General features: G+C 44.8%; 1 protein-coding gene across 2 annotated transcripts in view; it reads left to right on the forward strand.

Annotated features, from left to right (window-relative positions):
• ECPAS (Ecm29 proteasome adaptor and scaffold) overlaps positions 1 to 17,691 on the forward strand; it is a 336,957-nt gene that overhangs the window by 40,590 nt on the left and 278,676 nt on the right. For both annotated transcript variants that reach the window (XM_033926317.1, XM_033926309.1), the window contains exons 5-9: positions 3,834 to 3,983; positions 4,810 to 4,978; positions 5,949 to 6,088; positions 9,513 to 9,594; positions 11,099 to 11,218. In XM_033926317.1, coding sequence (XP_033782208.1) covers positions 3,834 to 3,983; positions 4,810 to 4,978; positions 5,949 to 6,088; positions 9,513 to 9,594; positions 11,099 to 11,218 — 661 coding nt within the window. The remainder of the gene's footprint in view (positions 1 to 3,833; positions 3,984 to 4,809; positions 4,979 to 5,948; positions 6,089 to 9,512; positions 9,595 to 11,098; positions 11,219 to 17,691) is intronic.

A 17,691-nucleotide genomic window follows, 5' to 3' on the forward strand; every position in this document is an offset into this window, starting at 1 on the left:
GCTTGCTGATTGGTCCTGCGGCCCCGCCCCGCCATGCTGCCGGACCAATCAGCAAACAAGGCTTTCATCTGTGTAGTGCTGAGCTCACTGCTCAGCATGGCTATTTCCCTCCGCGACGCTGGACTTGTAAGGTGCACGCCTGAAAAAGAAATCATCCTGGCCGGGGTCGGTGTCATGCTCCGGAGATCTACAGCCTTCCTATCTCCCTCTCCCTTCTACCTGCTTCCGGCCACATCCCCTGCTCCGCGGCTCTCTTCGGCAACTCAGCAGCAGCGATCGACACAAGCTTCTGACGTCGGGGCCTACCCTCTGCGAGTCCCGCTTGTTTCAACTTCCTTTTTCCACAAAGGCGGGACTCGTAGAGGGAAGGCCTCGATGTCGGCAGCTTGTCTTGATCACTGCTGCTGACGAGTTGCTGAAGAGAGCCGCGGAGCAGGGGGGTGTTGCCAGGTGCAGGTAGAAGGGAGAGGGCCAGATGCAGGACTTGTGGGTGAGGGAGGAGAAGAGAGAGAGAAAGAGAGAGGGGAGGGAAACAAAAGGAAATATTTCATACTGGGCTGGGCCGGAGTGGAGGGAGGGTGGAAAGATTCTAGCTACAGGGTGCAGTAACAAAGGAAAAGGGGGGAAAGCTGAAAATGGAGATAGTGACACAAAGAAGAGAAAGGGTAAGCAGGACCTACTGAATAAGGATAGAGATACAGAGGGGACATGAAGAGGAGGTGAAATAGAGACATAGAAGTAATGCTGAAAAAGTGTGTGGGGGGAGATAAAGACATTGAAAGGGCAAATGGTGAACATGGCGTAAAGATAAGGACAGAGACAAATGAAGATTCTGAAAAAGTGGTGAGATAGGGATATAGGTGAGATGGACACAAAGAAGGGTGATGCTGGAAAATAGGTGGAATGGTAATTCTGACAGACACAGAAGGGAAATGCTGGATCAAGGAGAGATGGGGCTCAGGCTGGATGGAATGAGGAGAAATGCCTTGTTGGCCCGGAACTTCCTCTCCTACGTCAGAATTGACGTCAGGGAGCGGAATGCTGGTCAGCGCAACACTTCTGCAGGGAAAGCTTGGGATGGCGGTGGCTTGGGGGCTGTTCCCCGATTGCGGTGGCAGCAAACCGAGTGGCTTGGGGGACGGCACGGAGACAGAAAGAAGGGGGAACAGGGAGACAGAAAGAAAAAGTTGGGGGAGAGAATGAGGTCTGGAGGAGAGGAAACATACAGGAGGCTGAAAGAAAGGAAGAAAGATTGGATGCACAGTCAGAAGAAGAAAGTGCAACCAGGGACTCATGAAATCACCAAATAGCAAAGGTAGGAAAAATGATTTTATTTTCAATTTAGTGATCCTGTATATAGCATTAAGATAAGAAACAATATATGCAGTGTTAGATTTGTTTTATAATGGTTTTGCGGCTCCAAGTTTTTTTTTCTTTTCGAAAACGGGTCTAAGTGGCTCTTTATGTCTTAAAGGTTGCAGACCCCTGGCCTAGAATATAGGTTTCAAATATAGCAAAATGGAAGTGTTTGTTAAAATAAAGGATTCTGGAAGACTGGAAAATGGCGAATATTTTGCTGATCTTCAAGAAAGGTTCGAGGGAAGAACCAGGAAACTACAGATAGGTGAGTCTGACCTCAGTACCGGGAAAGATGGTAGAAGTGCTGATAAAGGACCACATCATTGTCGGTGAGTCAGTCTCGCGGGTTTGGCGGAGGTCAAAAAACACCTCCGACTCATATAGCACTTCGGTCACGTTCAATCATCTATCAGTTATTCAGTGATTTTGATCAAGACTGATCGTGTACTCGGTTTCTTGATCTATCAATCTGTAACTAACGCCTTATATACATCAATCAATTCCTGATCAAAATTTGTGATTTAACTGATAAATGATTGAACGTGACCGAAGTGCTTATGATTCGTGATGATATGCCCCGCTTGTCCATAATTAGCTGCAGGTGATCACGCAACATCCCTTGGCCTATCTGTGCTGCAGGGGATTTGATGCGCACAGTAGTCGAATTGTAACTGTTGTGATGGTACGTCGTGTGATACCTATCTTAATATTTTAATCCCTTACTAACTATGTCGAGCAAAATATGAAAGTGGTTGGACGAATATGTACAATATGGATTCACATGTATAACGAAACGTGATGGGAGTCAGCGTCCTAATTGCATGATTTGCAATGCCAAGTTGAGTAATTCTAGTCTAGCTCCGGCAAAACTAAGGGAATAAAGAAGGGTTCGGTGAACACGCATATGAAACTGGTGGGGTTCAGAACCTCCAACAAGGTTAAGAACCACTGATCTAGATGGACACAATCTGATGAGGACCAGCCAGCACGTCTTCAGCAAAGGAGGATCTTGCTTGACGAAATTGCTGCACTTCTTTGAGGGAGTAAACAGCTAGATAGACAAGGGTGACTCGGTTGACATTGTATATCTGGATTTTCAGAAGGTGTTTGACAAGGTCCTGCATGAACGACTATTTCGAAAAATTGCGAGCCATGGAATCGAGGGTGAAATACTCGCGTGGATTAAAAACTGGTTGGCGGATAGGAAACAGAGTGGGGGTAAATGGACAATACTCGGACTGGAAAAGCGTCACAAGTGGAGTGCCGCAGGGTTCGGTGCTTGTACCTGTGCTATCCAACATATTTATAAACAACCTGGAACTTGGTACGACGAGCTAGGTGATTAAATTTGCAGACGTTACAAAGTTATTCAGAGTAGTGAGGATGCAGAAGGATTGCGAAGACCTGCAATGCGACACAAACACGCTTGAGAAATGGGCCGCAACGTGGAAAATGAGGTTTAACGTGGATAAGTGTAAGGTGATGCATGTTGGTAAGAAAAATCTTTCACGAATACAGGATATCTGGTGCAGTACTTGGAGAGACCCCCCAGGAAAGAGACTTGGGAGTACTGGTCGACAAGTCAATGAAGCCGTCTGCGCAATGTGTGGTGGTGGCGAAAAGGGCGAACAGAATGCTAGGAATGATTAAGAAAGGGATCATGAATAGATCGGAGAAGGTTATCATGCCGCTGTACCAGGCCATGTATGCCCCCATCTGGAATACTGCATCCAGCACTGGTCGCGGTACATGAAGAAGGACACGGTACTACTCGAGAGGGTCCAGAGAAGAGGGACTAAAATGGTTAAGGGACTGGAGGAATTGCCGTACAGTGAGAGATTAGAGAAACTGGGTCTCTTCCCCCTTGAAAAGAGGAGACTGAGAGGGGACATGATCGAAACATTCAAGATAATGAAGGGAATAGACTTAGTAGATAAAGACAGATTGTTCACCCTCTCCAAGGTGAAGAGAATGAGGGGGCACTCTCTAAAGTTAAAAGGGGATAAATTCCGTACAAACATAAGGAAGTTCTTCTTCACCCAGAGAGTGGTAGAAAACTGGAACGCTCTTCCAGAAGTTGTTATAGGGGAAAACACCCTACAGGATTTCAAGACAAAGTTCCTGCTGAACTAGAACATAGGCAGATAAGGCTAGACTCAGGGGCACTGGTCTTTGACCTAAGGGCCGCTGCTTGAGCGGGCTGCTAGACACGATGAACCACTGGTCTGACTCAGCAGCAGCAATTCTTATGTTCTTAAACATCCATCTTCACTTTTTGGATGTTTTTTGAAAATGAGACCCCAAGTGTCCCAGCCCCAGTAATTTTGTTTTTCCAGTATTTAGCTTCAAAAAAAGTAAAAGCAAAAACATTGTGCCAGGTCTTTGAAGTATACATGCAACAGACAGCACATCATTTAAACTTTGTGGAGTTTTTAATGCTTTTCATGTTTTGTGTACCTCTAAATGTGTTTCAGCCTTATGCATCTTCTCATACCAACCCTTTTCCACATGAAGTACCCAGCTGACCCAGCTAAAGGAACCTCTCTATTTAATCTTGCTGAGAAACCAAAGACCGTGCAGTTGCTTTTGGATTTTATGATGGATGTCCTTCTGATGCCTTATGGGTAAGTACAAAGAAACACCTGTTCGATTAATTTGGATAAAGAAACCTATGCAGGTACTGAGAGAGCACAGATAAAAGCTCTATGCATGTTGCAAAGAATGTTGCAGAAGTAGTCTGTGTACAGCTATGACTTTAAAAATATTTCATTTTTTTAAAATTAAAAATCATTAATTACGTAAACAAGCATACAAAGATATCAACAAGCATTTTACCAGAAACACAACATTCATCCCTCTCTCCCTCCTTCCCCTGGGATACAAATCTAACATAGTCAACGAGTAAGAAAAATACCAGCATGTTCAAGCATTAAGAAGTTTCAAGCATATGGAGTAAGGGTATTCCAGAAGGATTCCCATATCAAATAAAATTTTTCTCCAAGGAGAGAGTCCAGATCTGTAAAGTGAGGGGTTCCAAGGGCACTTGTAAAATCCATTAAAATTTTCTATTGAGACAATGAGGGTGACAGCCATGACTATAAGATAAACTTCTTTCCCAGCAGAACTGTGAGTGCAACAAATTTGTCATGCCTTTGGGCTTAGGTGAGGGTATTGGTGGAGTATGTCCTAGCAAAGCTTGTATTCAAGCACATTTTGGGCAACAATTGGTGCTACTTAACGTTGCTTGAAGGGCTCTAGACAGTGATTATATATAATCTTATTAAAAACTTAAATTGTAGATCCTAGTGGAACATACATTTAGTAAGTCTTGAACCAGATTTCAAAGCCTTTTGAATGTGTCTAATGTCTACTTCATGTCTCTTCTATTTGTGTTAGAGGATTTTACAGAATGAATCATTCTTTTATGGAATTTTCTTTTTCCTTTCCTAGGTTTGTCCTGAATGAACCCCAGGGTCGCCAGAGCTCATCAGCTCAGGACTCCCCTGTGTCTGGCAGCACTGGAAGCACTGGGATCCCTCAGCCGCCTCCAGGCCTGAGCTTCTATGCAGCAAAACGTGTCATAGGAGAGAGCCCCTGGACAGCTGAACAGCTAGAGCAGGTGAAATGAATCCTCCCCCTTACATCCTGGCAGTGATCTGAATTGCTGTATATGAGCTGTGGAACAAGTGCAGGGATTTCTGAGCATGGAAATAATGAGCAGAGTCCTTGCCTGTCTTTGTTGCAGCAAGTCTTTGCATGATCAGTCTTTTTGCTTTATATAGACTCTTCAATAGGTCACGCAGAAGTTTATAGCTGTGTAATATCTGAACTGTTCAATACATTTCACAAAATAAGAGGCTGGGGAGTGTATACCATGGGCTATGGCCCTTTTCTGCCGTCATTTTCTATGTTTCTATTTTAGTAACTGGTGGGCATTTACTGTTTGAAAATTCTGCATTGTTCTTCCTGGATGCCCAGAAGAACTAATGACATGATAGGAAGACTTTTACTTATGTAGGCAAATATGTGAGTTCAAAACTTGGTTCTTTAAGGGCAGATATTAGGATTTGGACCTCTCATAGCAATACTGCTAGTCTTGGTAAAGGGCAATTAAAAATAAATCGGAAACCAGCTTGCATAAGATTTTTAGTTCAGCTGATGGTGGTGATTATTTTTTAGCTGCTGCTGAAGTTATTCCCAGGCACCGTCATTGGATATCTAGGTTTATACGTCTGGCTATCTCTTTTATGCGGATAAGTGCAGTTTTCATTATTTAACAACCTAAGCGATACAAGGGACCGACATTTATGCAGTCCAATATGGCCACTTAGTTAGACAGTTAAATGCTGAATATCGCTTAAGGTCCAACTCTGTCTCTGGACTACCCACCAAACTATCTAGCTTTCACTTTAGCAGTCTGTAGTGATATTCAGCAGCACTAACGAGTTAAGTGCTGCTGAATATCAGCAGATAGCCTGCACAAGTGATTTAACTGAGTGGTTAAATCACTTTGAATATTGATCTCTATTTGTTTTTGTTCATGCACAAAATGTTATGTCAATATAATTTTTCCCTTTTCTTTGGGACAGTGCAAACTTGGGATAGTGAAGTTCCTTGAGGCCGATCAAGTGCCAGAACTTGAAGCAGTGACGCATCTAGTGATTGCCTCCAGTGATACACGACACAGTGTGGCAACTGCAGCAGACCTTGAGCTGAGAAGCAAACAAAGGTAAGAGCTTGAATTTATTAGTTATTGGTAGGGCTGTGAACATCTTGAGGAGCAGCAAACCTAGGGTTACCATATTTGTGAAGACAAAAAAAGATGACACTCCACCTACAGACCCTCCCCATCAACTTTCACCCATTTTCTTGCTCCCACTTCCCATTCCCTGTACCTTTTTTAGTTCTTCTCTCTCTCTTCTTCCTTCTAGCCCCCCTTCTCCAACATCAACGCAGGTGCCATAAGGTGGTAAAAGGGGCCAAAAGAAACTATGAGGAAAAAACAGCCAAGGAGGCAAAAAACTTCAAGCCATTCTTTCGATATATTAAGGGGAAACGACCTGCGAAGGAAGCGGTGGGACCGTTGGATGACCAAGGAATAAAGGGAGTGCTAAAGGAGGACAAAGCAATCACTGACAGACTGAACGCATTTTTTGCGTCGGAATTTACTGAAGAGGATATCCACAGCATACCAGAACCCATCAGGCTATATGCTGGAAAATGGGTAACTGACCGGGTTAACGGTCAGTCTAGAAGAGGTATGTAGGCAGATTGATAGGCTTAAGAATGATAAATCCCCGGGACCAGATGGTATCCATCCGAGGGTCATAGGAACTGAAAGGGACTATAGCTGAACTTCTTCAGCTAATAGCCAATCTGTCGATCAAATCAGGAAAGATTCTGGAGGACTGGAAGGTGGCGAATGTTACGCTAATCTTCAAAAAAGGTTTGAGAGGAGACCCGGGAAACTACAGACCGGTGAGTCTGACATCGGTACTGGGAAAGATGGCTGATAAAGGACCGCATCATTGACCACCTTGATGGACACGGTCTGATGAGGACCAGCCAGTACAGTTTCAGCAAAGGCAGATCTTGTTTGACAAACTTGCTGCACTTCTTCGAGGGAGTAAACAAGCAGATAGACATGGGTGACCCGGTCGACATTGTATATCTGGATTTTCAGAAGGCGTTTGACAAGATTCCGCATGAACGACTACTTCGGAAAATTGCGAGCCATGGAATCGAGGGTGAAATACTTGCATGGATTAAAAACTGGCTGGAGCATAGGAAACAGAGTGGTGGTAAATGGACAATACTCGTACTGGAAGAGCGTCATCAGTGGAGTGCCGCAAGGCTCGGTGCTTGGACCCGTGATCTTCAACATCTTTATAAACGATCTGGACATAGGTACGACGAGTGAGGTGATTAAATTTGCAGACGATATGAAGTTATTCAGAGTAGTGAAGATGCAGGGGGATTGCGAAGATCTGCAACGTGACATAATTAGGCTCGAGGAATGGGCATCAACATGGCAGATGAGGTTCAACGTGGATAAGTGTAAAGTAATGCGTGTCGGTAACAAAAATCTCATGCACGAATACAGGATGTCCGGGGCGGTACTTGGAGAGACCTCCCAGGAAAGAGACTTGGGAGTTCTGATCGATAAGTCGATGAAGCCGTCCACGCAATGTGCAGCGGTGGCGAAAAGGGCGAACAGAATGCTTGGAATGATAAAGAAGGAGATCACGAACAGATCGGAGAAGGTTATCATGCTGCTGTACCGGGCCATGGTGCGCCCTCACCTGGGATACTGTGTCCAGCACTGGTCACCATACATGAAGAAGGACACGGTACTACTTGAAATGGTCCAGAGAAGAGCCACTAAGATGGTTAAGGGGCTGGAGGACTTGCCGTACAGAGAAAGATTAGAGAAACTGGGCCTCTTCTCCCTCGAGCAGAGGAGATTGAGAGGGGACATGAAATCTTGAAACATTCAAGGTACTGAAGGGAATAGACTTAGTAGATAAGGACAGGTTGTTCACCCTCTACAAGGAAGGGAGAACGAGAAGGCACTCTCTAAAATTGAAAGGGGATAGATTCCGTACAAACGTAAGGAAGTTCTTCTTCACTCAGAGAGTGGTAGAAAACTGGAATGTGCTTCTGGAGTCTGTCATGGGGGAAAACACCCTCCAGGGATTGAAGACAAAGTTAGACAAGTTCCTGCTGAACCGGAACGTACGCAGGTAGGGCTAGTCTCAGATAGGTAGGGCGCTGGTCTTTGACCAGAAGGCCGCCGCGTGAGTGGACTGCTGGGCACGATGGACCACTGGTCTGACCCAGCAGCAGCTGTTCTTATGTTCTCTCTCACTGGCTCTCTCCTTCCAATCCAGCCTTGCGGGTGCCCCCTATCTCTCTCTTTTCCAGGACTACTCTGCTCCATGCTCTTTTCTCCAGCACTCTCTCCTTTCCATAATGCTTCTCCAATGCCCCCCTTAGGTGCCTCTCTCTGTCCTTCCGATCTCCTCGCCTGCTGTTTCTGTCTCTCCCCTCCTATCCTGCACTACCTACTCCATGCTCTTTTCTACAGCACTCTCTCCTTTCCATAATGCTTCTCCAGCACTCTCTCCTTTCCATAATGCTTCTCCAGTCTGCCTTCTCTCTCTCCATGCTGTTTCTCCAGCTTGACTTCCCCATTTTGGTGGTACAGCAATGAAAGTAGAGTATGAAGCCTCTCAATCTGTAGGTGCTTCTCTCTCTTTCGTGCTCTTTCTTTCACGCTCTCTTTTTCCTGGCCACTATAATTCAATCTTTCATAAAAAGGTGACTTCTGGGGCAGGCTGGTGGCAGCAGCGGACATATGGTAACCCTTAGCAAGCCAATTCATTTAAAGAGCTGCCTGCTTGTTAGCATTGCCTTTGGGGCCAGTACTAGTATTTTCATAGAGCAGTGCTTTTCATACTTTTATCTAGTATGACCATAATTTTTAACATTTGAAAACTCACATATTGCTAGATACCAAATAAAATGTAAAGCAGAACTTCCGCAAACTTTTTCTCCCCCAGTTATCTAAAGTTAGGAAATGGTGGTGGCAGTGGCAAGAGCAAGAGTTGTAATTCAGTGTGTGCTTATGTTTAGGAAGTTTGTTAGGAAGAATGAATGGAATCTTTGAATATGTGTTGGCTGTCAGTGGCTGCCATTTGCAGTGTACATTGCAAGAAAAGGAATAGAGGCCTTTGACCATTAGTAGAAGAGAGAAACTGGGGTGGGGGGGGGAGGAGGAATAAAATGCACAGACCACAAAGGTAGAAAAGGTGTTTATTTTGAATTAACTAGAATGTTAGCTTTGGGAAATGTGCATCACAAATGTCTTTGTATTTTGTTCAGTAGAAGAGGAAATGCATTTCTATTTTTATTCCTCCAGTTTTGTGGAACGTGTAAATTTTGACTTGAGGTTCCTAGTTCAATTTTTGTTTGCACATTTCTATTTTTAATTTCTTGGTAAAGTACATTAATCTGCTCATAGTTCTGGAATATTTCATTTTCAGACCACATACAGTATATGCTTGCAGCAGCAGTTGTGAATTGTAATTAAAAGCCCTAAATGAATGATAATTGTAAGTAAATTAATGTATTTTATCTTAAACATTTCTTAGTTTGATTGATTGGAATGACCCTGTGATCGTTAACAAGCTATACAAGGTATACTTGGGTGATATACCACTGAAGACAAAGGAGGTACGAATACATTTTTTTGCTTATTTTTAGGTGGCCTTATTACCTTCATGGAGAAAACTTTATAGCATCAATTTGTGTGATTTAGTGTATAATAATGAAAAGGGGTGGCATAAGAGTTGAATTCCTTGCAGCCCTTGAGTTCCATAAAAGTGCATGGTTTCTTGCCACTGTGTGTACTTTTTACACATGAGGTAATTTTGTAAAAGACCTTATATCCACAGAAAGGGGGCATTTGGTTTTACCTGTTAATTTCTTTTTTTGGGGTGGAAGGGAGGGTTCTGCCAAACCAGTCCAGTCCAGATAAGTGGGTTATGTTCCCCTGCCAGCAGATAAAATCCAGAGAAAAACAGCTCAGTGCTGACTTTACTCCCTTTTAAAGGGGAGGGGGGGGGGCTGGTGTTGCTCTCAGTGCAGTAGCCTGAGAACCTGTGGAACTGGGTTCGATCCCACTGCAGCTCCTTGTGATTCTGGGCAAGTCACTTAACTCTATTGCCCCAGGTACAAAATAAGTAGCTGTATATAATATACTGTCATTCTTTGGTTTATAGATCAAGTCCCAACACCATTCCCTTTCCCTTTCCTCAGTATCCTATATCAAAGCTAAGACTACTGAACCCAGTTCTCATATTTTGGGTATCCACATTATCCCCAAAGCATCCTTTTCTTCTTCTTCCAAAATTTTTAATCGGCTCAGGGAATCTACCTCTGGCCTCCTTCCCAAGAATATGGGAGGACAGTAGGCACTGCAGCCACAACCCCTGCAAGGAATAGAAGGAGGAGAGAAAGAGAGAAACACACAGCAACATTGGGTTAGTGGTCTGTATGAATCGGCCTCTTTGGATCCTAGCCCTAGGGGGAGGGAAATAGCTTCCAAAGGACTGCTGCCTATAGTGTCCTCTGCAGTTCCTACAGTCTTCCCAGTAACTGTCTACTTACCCATATTTGCTGTGCTAGACCGCACATCTGTACCATATGCTGGAGTTGGTGAAATACCAAGGAACTAAAGGCAGCACCAAACCCTTGTAAAGGGGAGCGAAATCAGCTCTGAGCTGTATTTCTCTGGCTTCATCTGCTAGTAGGGGACATAACCCACTCATATGGATTGGTCTGGCATGGATGAAAAGAATCTATTATAAAATTGCTCCCATAATACAAAACAGAATAGCACAAGAGAAATGTTTTGAAATGTTTTTAGCTTCCTATGAAACTAGTAGATTTCTTGGAGAAAATTACAGAAACATGCACCCAAAGTATTGAACAGACTTTGTTGCTCTTTCCCAAGTAGTAGAACCAAACCATTATGCTTAAACTTAGAGAAGGGAATGTGTATCCAACCAAGAATCATCGACGTATGAGTTTGGCTGCTGTATGCAGGATTTTGTTGTAGTTGACTCTCTAACATCTTTTGGTGGTTTTGAAAGCACAGCCAATAAGAAACATACAAGTTATCAGTAAGCAGTGTTTGAAAGCAGTTTGTGTTTGACTGACCATTGTTTGGTATTAGGGAAGTGCCATAAAACCAGAGCTGAAGCGGGATCCAGTCAGCACACGGGTTAAGCTCAAGATCATGCCACATCTGCTGCGTTCCAGGCAAGCTGCAGAGGTCTTTCCAGCAAATATACAGGTAATCAACCCTAACTGCTGCAATTACATAAATTCAATTTGTGATATTTTTGGTAATATGTAGAAATAAAACAAAGGAAAAAAATACCTTTTTATTGGTTTTATTGAGAATGTTCATTATTTTCATTTATTAAAATATGCTGCTATGGATGATTAAGGTTGTTAAGAGTGCCTGCACATTCAGAAAGGGTTTGCAAGGAGTGTAAATTCCTTTCCTGATAGTGCACATATGACAACTATTCACACACGCTTGATGGTTCATGCAGGTGCGCACTGTTTATGAACAGTGCACTATAGATGACGTACCCAAATCCCCCCACAAAATTTTGTCATTTTGCTCATTTTCATTTGCTAATGACATGAAATGATGGGAAATGCCATGTCAGGTCTGATATTTTATGTTTGAACCTTTAAACTTTTGTGGATCTCACATAATAAATTGTTTTATTTACTCTCCTGGTTCTTCATTGGAATTCCTGCGTCTAAGCTGCTTCCTCTTCCGGCGTTCCCGCCCTTTCTCTGACATCAGAGAAAGGGCGGGACCGCCGGAAGAGGAAGCAGCGTAGATGCAGGGCTAAGAGAAGGGGCAGGACCGCCGGCAGAGGAAACAGTAGGACGACGGTAGGAAACTTCTACATGATGGGGGGGTGGGGAGGCTGTGGGGGTGCGAGCGGTCCTTCGGGGTGGGGGTGGGGGTGCGGATGCGTGTTCCAGCGCGAGCGGTCCTTCGGGGTGCGGGTGCGAGCGGTCCTGCGGGGGGGGGGGTGAATCAGACATCGGGGGGGGGAACTATGTAAAAAAAAAGGGGATAATGCGCTCACGCATATAACGCGCATGGTTATACATGGTGGTCTGTTTTCAGGACAAGGAGTCTTTTTTATAATTTTCTTTCACAATAATGATTATAGATTTATGGAGGGAAAATATTTAGTATTTTTCCTGATGTTTGCAAATGGACACAAGTAAGACAGTTGAAGTTCCTGTATTTGCATGCTCAGGTTTTGTCCTTAGAGGCAAAGTTTCAACTAAGATATCCTTAAAAATGTGTTGTTTGAAAATGTAAAGTATGTGTATATTTGACCCTCCGACTACAATTTTTTTTTTAAGATGGTAAGGAAGCAGCAGTAGAGCCTGCATTGTCTGCTTAATTCTGACTGGTCCTGTAATTGTGTAAAGATTGTTTAAAGGTCTTGCTTTTCTTATTATACGAGTACTTCCCTATTTTAGCCAGATTCCCTAGGCAGTATAGAATTGTTTACCACCATTGTGTGGTCTAGTTAAGGTGAGATGTATTAGTTTATTGTGTATGAGGCCTAGATGTTTAGATTTATTATTTTTCTTGGTTTGGAGATTGTTTCATAATCATTTTATTTCTTGTAAAGATTAATTTTTGTATAATTTGAATTTTTTTTAAAAAAAGAATTGTTTGTGAGAATTTATATCTGTTGGCTTTATTTTGCACTGTATAGGAGGGCATGCATTTCCTTCTGTTCTATGGTGTTGCACAACATGCAGAGTCTGGTATCTTTAGTTTGTTTTTCTCTGCATGCTTTGTGGTCCTTCTGTTTTGTATCGGGTGAGTCATGTTCTGCATCTGTGGCCAAGCTGAAAGATTCTGGTAGTATTAAAGTCTGTAGGAATCTGTAAGAGTCCAGTTCATTTCATTTTCCCAGTAGTAGGTATATTGGTGCTGTAGGGCCCAGTGTAATATAGCACTATCTTTTTATTGGTGTGTCGGCTGTTACAGCAATACAGGTAAGTTTTCTATATAGGTTTTGAGTGTTTTTTTGCAAGTTTTTGTGTTATTTTGAATAAATGTCTAGCTAGTTTGAAAATTAAAAATACAAAGAACTAGTGGTCTCCATATCTGGTAGTCACCACCAGTGTCTTGGAGATGTCCCTTGATATGAAACTGCCCATCCTCCTCAATATCAGGAGTGCAGTAGCCTACAAGGACTTGAAACCTGGCTTCCAATAATCCCCAGGGGTTTCAGGAGGACACGATCACACCTACAGTCTTCTCTAAGCTTCGAGGAACAGCTCATGAGGACACTTGATGAGTGGATAGAATACTTCTTTGCTCGACGTGATGATTCAACATCAACACAGTCCATAGCGAGGCAGAGAGATCCAGGAGGGACATTGATGCCAGGACCTTGAAGGGCCTTGGGGGCTAGTTCTGCCTAATTGCTGTTGATCTGCAGTGTGTCAGGGAAGGAAGCTTTACCAAAGCATTGTAGATCCTTGATAGCTCAGCACTTACGCCCAAGGCATATATCAGTATTGATCGAGGCAGATAGAGAGACCCAAACTTTCTCCCCTAGAGAATTTTTGTGAGAGCTCTTAGGACTCTGGTTAGGAGCCAGATGTTTTCTCTAAATAAGATACAACTGTTTTGCCATCAGATCCATTGTTCCCACATGAAAAGAAAATTCCCATTGGAGGAGCTCTTATTCATTGACTTTGTGAAAGAAAATGGCTGCTGTTCCCATTTAAGTTAAAGATGGAAGTGGAAACCAGACATCAGGCATTCATAAATTCCTTACCCTCCCCCCATTCGCGCCCCACAAGGAGGTTGTGATAGTGCTTATTCCCAAAATCCTGAAGGACATGCAAATGAGACAATGGGAGATTTTTCCCTTTCTGTATTAATAAGAGGGTCAACTCTTATGTACAGAGTCAAGAAGATTCCCAAATTTCGAGAAGCAATAGCTTTTTCACAATTCCATAGTGGTTGAATTCATTCCAAAAAGAGCCAAAAGCTAAGATTCACTTCTTTGGTATCCCCTTAGAGGGAGGCTTGGGCATTAGAGACTTTTAGTAGAAAGTTCTTCTCCTCCCTTCCCCCAAGAATGCTGTGCCATGCTCTCTTCCTGCATAGCTTCTTATCAGTTATTCATAGGTATTTACTTGTGCAACATTGTGTACATTGTTGAAAAGTTTGCTAGTAGGATAAAGGAAAGTCTGTGGAAAATATATGGCTAAACAACGTATACTAATTTCAATATAGTGTTAAGTGCCTCTGCAACGAGTATTAGTACCCAGAGACTTGTTAGCTCTGGGTTTTAGTCCTTCAAAAACATGTAGGTGCTATGCCATGGAGAAAATCTGTTTAGAGATAAAGTATGGGAGGTTTCTACTAGGTTCAAGCAATAAAGTGATTGTCTCTCCAGACCCTCTCCATGCCCTCTTTTGATGCAACTAGAGTGGAAAGCAAAGGAGAACCATAGGTAATCTCCCTTTTGCTTTTTCCCAGCCTAGATAGGGATTTTGTTGTTATCCCAGACAACAAAAAGCCCAAAAGACCCAATCGGTTATGCAATCAAAGCGAAGAGTGGGGTTTTGACTGCCTCCATGAAAAAATGGCCAGCCCCAGTATTTGTGCCAGACAATACACATATCCTCTGATTTTCCTCTGATAGTGAAATCTCAGTTGAAACTCAGACAAGAAAGGGGAACCATGATTTTCATCACCCCACATTAACTGAGGCAAATATGGTTCTCTCTGGGAAGACCCATAAATTGGCAAATTCTCCATCACTGATCACACAGACACAAGCACCCCAAAATCAAATCTCTTGCCATCACAGCTTGAATGTTGATAAAATAACAATAGCTTCTTTAAATTTGCCTGAAATTATGTCTTGCTGGTTTCCAGGAGAAATTATGGCTCCCTTTTATCAACTCCGGCGGTAAAAGCTTTTGACGCTCATAGAATTCCTATGAGGTCAGAGCTTTTACCACCGTGGCTGACGATAAAAACCTTAACATGGCTTGATAAAAGGGGGCCTATACTAGAAGGTCTTAAAATTTTAAATGGAAAAGATTTGCCATTAGATGTGACCGAAAGGTCCTAGACCCCTATTTCTGTTGCACACAGAAACTGCTTGAATACTTGTCTGTTGAGTTTGAAAACAACTCTGTTGGGGTACATCTTTATTATAGTTGGTGTTTATAACACCAAGATTAGGAGGGAAATCCATCTCTGTAGAGACTTTAGTTGTATGGTTCATGTCATGCTTACCTCCCACAACATCATGAGATTTCAACATGGTATTAACTTGGCTGATTAAAGCTCCGTTTGAGCTGCTAGATACTTTTGAATTGAGGTACCTGACCTGCAGGCCAATGTTCAGAACCTAATGCCAGCGCTAGAGGCATTTATCGCCAGATTAGGTTTGACTAGTCAGGCTGCCTCTTGAAAAAGAAAATAATCAAAAGGCTAATTGTTTTCATTCCCCTGTCTTGGAATTCTGTAAGATCTGACATTACCAGATCTACTCAAAAATTTAAATTGTCCTTTCCTAAGTTGAAAGACGTTATCTACATTGGCAAATTAGGGATGTCTCTACTTTTCAAAATTACTGAGTTGTGGAATAATTTTCCTGTACAACTGCGAGATCTGGGCTCTTTCCAACCATTTCGAAAACATCTGAAAACTTGGCTATTCCGCTCCTCCATAGTAGTCCAAATCCACATTGTATTTGTTCTCTTTTCTAATTTCTTGTAAACTATGCCGAGCTCTGCTGATAGAGAAGATGCGGTATATAAGCCTAAGGTTTAGTTTAGTGAAGATCTAGAGCGGGGTAGGCAATTCCGGTCCTTGAGAGCCACAGGCAGGTCAGGTTTTCAGGATATCCACAATAAATATACATGAGATAGATTTGCATTTCAAGGAGGCAGTGCATGCAAATCCATCTCATATATATTCTTTGTGGATATCCTGAAAACCTGACTTGCCTGTGACTCTTGAGGACCAGAATTGCCTACCTCTGATCTAGAGTGATACATGATGTGGGCATGTATCAGAAAAGGAAGCCCCTGATTCTTGCTTGTCCTTAGGAATAATCTAGTTACCGTATTTTCACGGATATAACGCGCACCTGTGTAAAACGCGCACAGGGGTATAGCGCGCAGAAATCACGATGATATGTACCAAAACTTTTCTATACCGCGCTCAGGCATATAACGCGCATGATGCCCGACGCTCCTTTCGCCCGCCCTGACTTTCCGTGCGCTGTCCCGACTCTCCGTTCACCCCCCCTGACTTCCGTGCACTGTCCCCCCTTGAAGTCCTGTCCCCCCTTGAAGGTCTGTCCCCATCCTGAAAGCCTGATGCCCCCCCCCCGACGTCCGATACATCCCCCCCCCCGGCAGGACCACTCGCACCCTCACCCCGAAGGACCGCCGACTCCCCAACAATATCGGGCCAGGAGGGAGCCCAAACCCTCCTGGCCACGGCGACCCCCTAACCCCACCCCGCACTACATTACGGGCAGGAGGGATCCCAGGCCCTCCTGCCCTCGACGCAAACCCCACTCCCCCCCAACGACCGCCCCCCCCCCAAGAACCTCCGCCCGTCCCCCAGCCGACCCGCGACCCCCCTGGCCGACCCCCACGACCCCCCCACCCCCCTTCCCCGTACCTTTGGAAGTTGGCCGGACAGACGGGAGCCAAACCCGCCTGTCCGGCAGGCAGCCAACGAAGGAATGAGGCCGGATTGGCCCATCCGTCCTAAAGCTCCGCCTACTGGTGGGGCCTAAGGCGCGTGGGCCAATCAGAATAGGCCCTGGAGCCTTAGGTCCCACCTGGGGGCGCGGCGTGAGGCACATGGGCCAAACCCGACCATGTGTCTCAGGCCGCGCCCCCAGGTGGGACCTAAGGCTCCAGGGCCTATTCTGATTGGCCCACGCGCCTTAGGCCCCACCAGTAGGCGGAGCTTTAGGACGGATGGGCCAATCCGGCCTCATTCCTTCGTTGGCTGCCTGCCGGACAGGCGGGTTTGGCTCCCGTCTGTCCGGCCAACTTCCAAAGGTACGGGGAAGGGGGGTGGGGGGGTCGGCCAGGGGGGTCGCGGGTCGGCTGGGGGGGCGGTCGGAGGTTCTTGGGGGGGGGCGGTCGTTGGAGGGAGGGGGGTTTGCGTCGAGGGCAGGAGGGCCTGGGATCCCTCCTGCCCGTAATGTAGTGCGGGGTGGGGGTAGGGGGTCGCCGTGGCCAGGAGGGTTTGGGCTCCCTCCTGGCCCGATATTGTCGGGAAGTCGGCGGTCCTTCGGGGGGGGGGGGATGTATCGGACGTCGGGGAGTCGGCTGGGCAAGAGGGCTTGGGCTCCCTCTTGCTCCGATCGTGGATGCGGGTGCGGGTGGGAGCGCGTGCGAGCGGTCGTTCGGGGTGGGGGTGCGAGCGGTCCTGCTGGGGGGGTGAATCGGGCGTCGGGCGGGGTGGGAACTATGTTTAAAAACTTTTCTATACCGCGCTCAGGCATATAACGCGCGAGGGGTATGCGCGGTAGGTAAAATCGCGTATAACGCGCGCGTTATATCCGCGAAAATACGGTACTTACTTATAGATAGGATACGGTCTCCTATACATACCCTTCTACCGGTACTTTATAAAGGAGCTGTATTCTACTGAAGTTGTATAAATAGACTTGAGGAAGTCTCACATCAGTGGCAGATGAAAAATAGTTTGCATTG

This window comes from Geotrypetes seraphini, chromosome 1 (assembly GCF_902459505.1).
Source record: "Geotrypetes seraphini chromosome 1, aGeoSer1.1, whole genome shotgun sequence".
Taxonomy (NCBI): Eukaryota; Metazoa; Chordata; class Amphibia; order Gymnophiona; family Dermophiidae; genus Geotrypetes; species Geotrypetes seraphini.